At 36.8% G+C, this 8,974-nt stretch overlaps 1 protein-coding gene across 4 annotated transcripts in view; it reads left to right on the plus strand.

Moving 5' to 3' along the window:
* The window catches only part of LOC110462191 (piwi-like protein 1), a 29,064-nt gene extending 21,264 nt beyond the window's left edge, over positions 1-7,800 (plus strand). For all 4 annotated transcript variants that reach the window (XM_021516035.1, XM_021516036.1, XM_021516034.1 and 1 more), the window contains exons 15-19: positions 395-569; positions 1,207-1,363; positions 3,551-3,676; positions 4,142-4,289; positions 6,266-7,800. In XM_021516035.1, the coding sequence (XP_021371710.1) occupies positions 395-569; positions 1,207-1,363; positions 3,551-3,676; positions 4,142-4,289; positions 6,266-6,382 (723 nt within the window). In that variant the 3' untranslated portion in view covers positions 6,383-7,800. The remainder of the gene's footprint in view (positions 1-394; positions 570-1,206; positions 1,364-3,550; positions 3,677-4,141; positions 4,290-6,265) is intronic.
* The last annotated feature ends 1,174 nt before the right edge of the window (positions 7,801-8,974 follow it).

The following is an 8,974-nucleotide window of genomic DNA, read 5'->3' on the forward strand; positions in this document are numbered from 1 at the left end:
AAACTATTTCAAACTTAAAGTAAAGATCTACTTGGCCGATTGAACTGAAACTTTGTAGGAATGATCGAATCATGGTCCTGACAAAGTGTTGTTATTTTTCGGGTCAATCAGAAATACAATTTGGCTGCCATGGCCGCTATTCTGCTACTAAGTTCTAATAGGCTGATCTCACTTAAAATTTGTCTAGGAATGATCAGTTCATGGTCCTGACAAAGTTAAGTTAACATTATACTATTTTTTACTCAAATTGGTACATATTTCAACAACAAAAATAAATACTATAGACTCAGGTGACCGTTAAGGCCCATGGGCCTCTTGTTTAGTGAAAGTTTTTGTGTATTGATCCTGAAGAGGAATTAATAATGGCTATACCCATGTTTTATTCTACAAATAGCTGAAGAATTTGATGGTGATAGGTATTGACACGTATCACGACTCGGCCAGTAAGGGGAGATCAGTTGGAGGTGTTGTGTGCAGTATCAATAGAAATATTACAAGGTTCTACTCGAGATGTACTTTCCAACACACAGCTCAGGAGCTCAATGATGGACTCAAGGTCTGTGTCAAAGGTAAGTAGTACAAAAACGAATGTGAAAATAAAAAGCTTGCCAGTCTAAATGACAAAGGTGAGCATATGTGTACCGAAATCAAGTTTTGTCTGTCCATAAACAATTTGTTCATTTTCTGATCACTAATCATTCCAAAAAATATCCAAAATTAGCTTGAAGCATATCTAGATGGTGGGGATTGAAAAGGTAACGGTGATTGTTATTTGCTCAGTTTTACTGCAAAATACAGGCCGTTTCCCCTAGCTAAAAAGTGCTTTGTTTTCCCAAAATGACAAAAATTGAGGAATTTATTTCCGATTTCAATACAAATAATGCTATATTTTCCCAATTCATAAAGCAAAATTAAGGTAACGAAAACACTGTGTAAAACCGATGAGTTAAGATTACAATAACCAAGTTCGGAATTGCTGTACATGAAGAATACACATGTATCTTAAGTGTCATCCGAAGGGATTTAGTCCTTGCAATTGTTAAAGCTTATATTTCTTCTACTTTCTTGATAAACAGTAATGATATTCGGCAGGTTTAAAAATGAAAATAAAACACCGGGTGAGCTTTGAAAGCCTGTTGCCCTCTGGTTAACATTTACACTATTAAATCAATATTGATTTTGTAATTTGCCCGTTTGTGATCACAGATGCATTGAAGAAGTACCATGAGGTGAATAACATGTTGCCGGATAAGATCGTCATCTTCAGGGACGGTGTTGGGGATGGACAGCTCCCAGCCGTACACGAACACGAGGTGCCACAAGTTGTGGGTACAATCAAGGAGTGTGCAGGAGAGGACTACAAGTAAGTTTGGCAAACTGATTCACACAGTTTGAGCTGTAGGGCTGCATTTACTGTCTGTCTACTTTTTCTTTTGAAAAGACATCTCATCTTATTCTAGAAAGACTGAAAATGGGGATGCCTGTTTAAAAACACTAAATATATGGCTTGGCATGATTTTCAACTGGTTTTGATACAGTGAAAGAAATGCCTAAACCAAGTCTGTAATTTACAAACCCTAAGCAGGCTTGAAAGTGATCGTAAGTCGGTGATGTAGCTGCTGGAAATAAATAAAACAAAAGTTTTGCTACTTAGCTCTTGTTAGTCTCTTGCAAGGAGATTGGCTTGAAGCCATGGATCACTCAACTGAATTAATCCTGGGTTTTGTAGTCGATAAAGTATTTATCGGCCCAACTGACCAATAGTCGACTAATCAGAACACTGTTAGATGATTTTGACCAGAATTGGTACAAATGCTTTTCTCATGAGGCCACCTGTAGTATTGTTGAATTAAAATATATAATCAAAAGGCCACCATGGTTGAATATCAATTGAAAGTTTTTCAACTTCTATAGCTCTGATATGGGCCTCTTGTTTATAAGGCATTTTTTAGTGGTTAGAATTCATTATGAGATGACTGATGAAGTTTGGCAAGTTTTTAGCTCACCTGGCCCAAAGGGCCCGGTGAGCTTATGCCATGGTGCAGCGTCCGGCGTCAATATTTTACTTTAAACAACTTCTTCTTAATAACCAAAAGGCCTAGGGTGATGATATTTGGCCAGAAGCAAACTAGGATGAAGGGCTACCAAGTTTGTTCAAATAAATGACCTTCACCTATTTTCAAGGTCACAGGGGTCAAATATGTCAAAAACTCTAAACAACTTCTGAATAACCAAAATGCCCAGAGTGATGATTTTTGGCTAGTAACATGCTGGGATGAGGGGCTTTCCAAGTTTGTTTGAATGAATGACCTTGACTTATATTCATGGTCACAGGGGTCAAATATGTTTAAAACCTTTAAACAACTTCTTCTGAATAACCAAGAGGCTTAGGAAAATGATATTAGGCCAGTAGCATGCTGGGATGAAGGTATACCAAGTTTGTTCAAATGAATGACCTTGACCTATATTCAAGGTCACAGGGGTCAAATATGTTAAAAACCTTTAAACAACTTTTGAATAACTAAGAGGCATAGGTTTACGATATTTGGCCAGTAGCATGCTGTGATTAAGGGCTACCAAGTTTGTTCATATGAATGACCTTCATCCATTTTCAAGGTCACAGGGGTCAATTGTCTTAACAAATTATTAAACAACTTCTTCTGAATAACTAAGAAGCCTAGGATAATGATATTTGGCCAGTAACATGCCAGGATGAAGGGCTTTCCAAGTTTGTTTGAATGAATGACCTTGACTTATATTCAAGGTCACTGGGGTCAAATATGTTAAAAACTTTTATACAATTTCTTCTGAATAATCAAGAGGCCTAGGATGAATATATTTGGCCAGTAGTATGCTGGGATAAAGGGCTATCAAGTTTGTTTAAATGAATGACCTTTACATATATTCAAGGTCACAGGGGTCAAATATGTTTAAAACCTTTAAACGACTTCTTCTAAATTAGCCAAAGGCCAAGGGTGATGATATTTGGTCATTAACAGGCAGGGATGAAAGGCTACCAATTTTGTCAAAATGAACGACCTTTGCCCATATTCAAGGTCACAGTGGTCAATATATGTTTAAATCTTTAAATGACTTGTTCTGTATAACCAATAGGTCCAGGGTTATGATATTTTGCCAAAAGCATGCTGGGTTGGAAGACTTTAACTCTGTTCAACCTAGTGTCCTTGTTCGACATTTAAGGTCACAGGCGTCATATGTTTAAATCTTTTAATAGGTTCTTATGAATCAAACACTGATATTCTGCCTGTAGCTGTATTTTAGCCCATTGGGCCTTTTGTTTTGTTGAAAGTTTTGTCCGAAACATTTAAGGGCAAGATGTGTTTCTTCAGCTCCCTTGATGTGCATACTATTTGGATTTCTATTAAAAAATAAAAAATAAATGAAGTATATGAAAAAAATACATGGAAACTTCTAATCATTCTAGTCATAGGTCAACTGATCTACAGACTAAAACAGAAACCTTAAAAAATTAAAATCACATTTGTGACAAGTTTACTAGAACTAATGCAGTGGCTCTAATTCATTTCAGTGTGAAAATCGCAGTGGTTGTTGTCAAGAAGAGGATCAACAGCCGGTTCTTTGCCAAGACCGGCAGAACTTACACCAACCCTGTACCAGGGACGGTCATCGACACGGAGGTCACAAAACCAGAGTGGTAAGGATTGCTATTAAAATTTCAGTAGTTCTATAAGAAATTCAAGTGTCGTATTGAACTATTTATTGTTCCTGGTGTGTAAAAAATGAAGTCTGCTTCTTGTATTTTAACAAGCTCTTGGTATAGGGTGCTAACAGATTGTATTAGAAATGATCCATAGAACATTTGAGCGTTTTCTTTTTACTGGGCATGTGCAAGTTATTGGTAAAATGACATTTCATTGTACAGCTGAACAAAGTTGTGTTGGAATTGAATGGACATCTTTGAGATTAAGCACTTATTTCAGAATACAACTTTTGAAGCAACTGTTGTTGGATCAAGTGATGAATAAAAAAAAGGCCATAAATTGTGTAAACTTTATAGCAAGTTTCATTGGAAAATGAAGTCATTAGTTTGTTGTGTAAACTTGATTGCAGGTTTCATTGGAAAATGAAGTCATTAGTTTGTTGTATTTCTGTTTATCAGGTTTGACTTCTTCCTCGTGTCACAGTCTGTGCGACAAGGAACTGTGACTCCAACCCATTTCAACGTCATCTTTGACACAACGGGGCTGAAGCCTGACCACATGCAGAGGCTCACCTATAAAATGACTCACCTGTACTACAATTGGCCGGTATAAATTGTGTTGAATATTTCTGATAAAGTTAATACTTTGTTAAAGGCTACATGTAATATCCTGCATCATAAGTAACTGAACCTGATTTAATGTGAACATTATACAAGACTAAAGGACTAGGGGCATTAAGGGGCATTTCTCGCCTCGCCGGGATTAAGAACTAGTCGTTATATTCGTTATAAGGAATAAATGGATAGCACAAATATGAACTTTCAAATATGGCATAACAAAGAGAGGTATAAACCTGCATTTTTCCTAGTAAAATGCGTTTATATCGACTTGTGTGTTATTTATGTTGAAAATTGGCCATTTTGAAGCAAATTAAATGAACACTGTTCAATTTTTAGGTCACCTGAGCTTTGCTTAAGTGACCTATTCTGATCGCTTTGCGCCCCCCATCGTGCGTTAACTTTTTACATTTTCAACTTCTCAAGGACCAGTGGATAGACTTTTTTCAAACTTGGTCAGAATCATCCTTGGTAGATGAAGTTACAAAATTGTTTAATTGGGATTTACTGGGGCCTGGGCATGGCGGGGCCCCAAAGGGAAAATTTACCAATATTTCAAAAATCTTCTTCTCCAGACTCGGGTACTACAGTCATTTTTTTTCGCATGGATGGAAAGATCACCATGCACTTTATTTAAATTGTAAATTTCAGGACCCCCAAGTTCTCTGTTCTCCCTTGGGGAGGGGGTAAAGTTTACTATAGGCCAAATAAAATTAATTACTTGGTTCTCAGGCCAATTTTTTTCAAATCAGATGCGGCAGGGCGTTTTTTGTTTTTTTCATTTTACATGGCAAAAACGAGATGAGGGCTCGATATCTCAAGTAATTATTAACAGATTAACTTCAAACTTATCAACAAGGTTAATTACCATGAAAGCTCGGACAAGTTCGATAACCGCCATTATCCGACCATAATTTGTGGAGGTTATGCCCCTTTATGGACTTGCCGAAACAGTGTCCGCTCGATATCTCGAGTAATTATTAATGGATTAACTTCAAACTTCACAACAAGGTTAATTACCATGAACCCTCTGACAAGTTCGATAACCGCCATTATCAGACCATAATTTGTGGAGTTATGCCCCTTTATGGACTTGCTGAAACATATATTTCAATCATACAAACACCTGCTCATTCAATGTGTGACGGGCGTATTATATACCGCTCGCGGTAACCTTGTTTTTTATTACGTTCACGATAAAATCGGCAATGCGCGCAGGCCTGAGAACCAAGTAATCGGGAAATTATTCTTACTTTGTGAGAATTATCCGTGGAGGAAGATGATATCAAGATGTAAAATTGGGATTCCTACCCCATCCCCAGGGGCTAGGGGGGGCGGGGCCCAAAAAGGAAAATTAACCAATATGTTTAAAATTCTTATCCTTTCATGACATGACAAGTATTGTATTTCACTTAGTTTATATGTTGATTTCCACATCGCATCTCAACAATGAAATTGAGCTACCAGTACCTTTTATATAACTCCGGTGACCGCTTAGGCCCTTGGGCCTCTTGTTTGAAAGGCTCTCCATGCACCAACCAAATAAATATATGGCATGATTAAACTGGTCATACCAGTGTTCTTTATAGAATGGAATTTTTGGTTGTCGCATGCAGAGGCTCTCGATTATTTTCGCAAACTGTCCAAAAACTCCATATTTTGGCTAGTGTAGCTTATTTGCAGACCCTGATGAATTTGACAGAAAAATGACCTAATGTCACAAAATTTCACTTGTTTCTGTGTTGACATGACGAGAAGTATTTAACTTAATATAGTTTTTTGTCATGCTGCCTTACAGTAGTGTTTCTCGGTTCTGGGTTTGGAAACAAAGTGGCAATGCCAGGACCACTTAAAATGTTTTGCTTTTACTTTATAGGCTGTAACTGACCATTTCACTTTTTGTGTTCATTGTATTGAAAAGACGATCCATCTTTAAATCACTATCTGAACGTGTGTTTGTTGCAGGGAACAATCCGTGTACCTGCTCCGTGCCAATATGCTCACAAACTTGCCTTCCTGGTGGGCCAGTCCATTCACAAGGAACCTGCCTTGGATCTTGCAGATCGTCTATACTTCCTGTAAAAACCAACAAAACATTAACCTCACCAAATGAGGCAAAAAATCTCTGAAGAGAGAAGTTATTTTCTAAGACGAATTGTTCTTGGAAGAATGAGCTAAAAGAAATCGCGTTCCGTCACATGGGAATCTTTTGGAAGTATGAGGCAAAAGAAAAGGAGATAATGCACATGAACTTTATCCCTTTTAACCTTTTGGACCTAGAAATACATTATTTTAAAACATGCAATTCATCGGGAACTAAATAATTTTTTTCTAAGAACATTGTGAATTCAGCTGTATAAATTGCTACATAGTGAAAAAACAATTATGTAAAGATAAATTTTTCATGTGCACAAACCAAATATGTGTCCCTAATGAAGTTTTGAGCTGATAATTGATTGCAAGTATTTAAATGCAATTCAGTTTTAAGTGTCATGTATATTATTAGTCCAAGTCCTCAAGAATCTCCGCTGTGCCACTGCACAGGAAGTAGCCGTGAAAGGGAGCAGACATTTTTTAAGGAAATCAAGTGAAGTTGGGATACACTTCTGATACTGATTCACATTCTGAGAACATGACACAGAATATAATGTAATAACTGAATGTGAGAGACTGGAAATAATTGTTTGTCATCCTTTTAAACTTTTAAAAGGCATGTTGTGTGAAATGCTGTTGGATATACACCTCGTGTTATGTATGACTAAATATGATAATATCTTGGTATGAATGTGAAATGATTATGTTTTGACAATCTCTTGTTAAAGAACATCGTTGCGAACCTAGTAGGTTCAACATTTGTGAAAATCTTGCAAAATGAGAAACAGATTAATCAATAAGGAAAGGAAGCATCCTTTGATAAAAAAAAAAAATGAAAAATGTGTAAGGTAATTTTTAAGAAGAGTTCATATAAGTGACTAGTTGTAAAGATAAGGTTGTCAGCAGTGTTAAGATTTTTACCCAAATCTTGGAAAGGGTATGATAATTTGTAGTTTACTTAGTATTCGTACCAGGGCGAGCTATGTTGTGGTGCTTTGTCCATCGTCTGTTGTCTACCAATTTTGGGGCAGAGCCCAGACAAGCTTATGCTGTGGTGTCAGGATTTTGTTACACATGAAAAAGATTATTTAAAAGAAGACAATGACATTGTGTTTCCTCTCAAAGTACAGGACGTACTTCAACCAAATTGTAGATTGTAGTATGCTTAACCGATTGGGATCAAATGTTATACAAATAAAGGAACTGACCCTTCCGGGGCGGGAGTTAAAGTGGTCAAATTTGCTGGTTTACTTAAAATCGTAATGATCAACTACTTGGACCAATGGAAATCCATGGTTACACAAATGAAAGACTGAGGGTGGGGATAAAAGGGGTCATATTGGTTGGATCACTTCCAAACTGCAGGACAGATTTCATACTAGTGGTAGCATCCTTAACCCGTAAGGGAGATATGACATTAGGGAAAGATTACATTACATGGCCTTTCGAAACTTGAAGGGCAGACTAAGTAAATCAACATGGTGGCAGCATTCTTGGTACATGGGGATAAAATTATTAAGGGGCCTGCCCTCCTGGGGGTTCCCTAAGGGGCCCAAACTGGTGGGCATGAAAGGTTTTACCTCTTCATTTCCAAAATAGCCAGGTTTCAGCAATTTAGGACCATTGGGCCTCTCCTTTAAATTAATGTTTCAAATCGGTCCAGGAACTACAGAACCAAATGTTTTCGTCATAATTTGCAATAAAAACTGGTTCATGTCTGGATTACTATCAGTTTTGAGGGACGCAATATTATTGCAGCAAAATGTACTAAGTTCTTGTTGTCGTGCATTGAATGAATGCGAAGGTCATTGTGGAATATTTTGTTGACTGGATGTGGCATTGCTAATTGTTGAATGTTTGGGTCCTTGATTGTTGCTATGTTACTGAAAGTGATTCCAATCTACAGCATTCCTCCCACAAACTCGTGGGTACGACTGTTACTCACGCCGAGGCACAATATAATGCCTTTATTGTTGAATGAGCAAGTCTTAAAAGAGACGAGAAATGATGCCAAAATCATAGCATTCCCCTCTGAAACTCATCGATATGACATTTATTCAAGCTGCACAAATAATAAAATGCCTTGAATTTTTCTATTTTTGGTATTAAATTTCATGTTTTTCCTAAATTTGAATGCAATATATATTTCAAGTGAAAATAAGTTGTGCAATATTCAAAAGTCCTTGTAAAAACAAACATTGATCTGCTCTGCAGCACACAGAATATTTTCAAGTTATGTTGATATTCATAGACAACTTTTGTAAGTAGAAGAGATCAAAAATGCAATTACATGTGTGCAAGAGGGAGACTGAACAACATACTCGTGTTGCATTTAGTACATTTTCATGTATAAGATACTGTTTGTTGGAATATGTGGGATGTGTTTTTAAATGCTTGTGTAAGTGTGCCTTCATAACATCTTCACATCATTTTCATTTCAACATTTTTATTCTTCATTTTTCTAGTGAAAAGCTAAAAATCTTTGTAATTAAAAGATGCATACAACATTACCGTGGTGAGATTTTTTCCTTGTGTGGACATAACAAATGTGCTAATTTACCTGGATATATGTGGTGCTAC

Source organism: Mizuhopecten yessoensis, unplaced genomic scaffold (genome assembly GCF_002113885.1).
Source record: "Mizuhopecten yessoensis strain PY_sf001 unplaced genomic scaffold, ASM211388v2 scaffold10759, whole genome shotgun sequence".
NCBI lineage: Eukaryota > Metazoa > Mollusca > Bivalvia > Pectinida > Pectinidae > Mizuhopecten > Mizuhopecten yessoensis.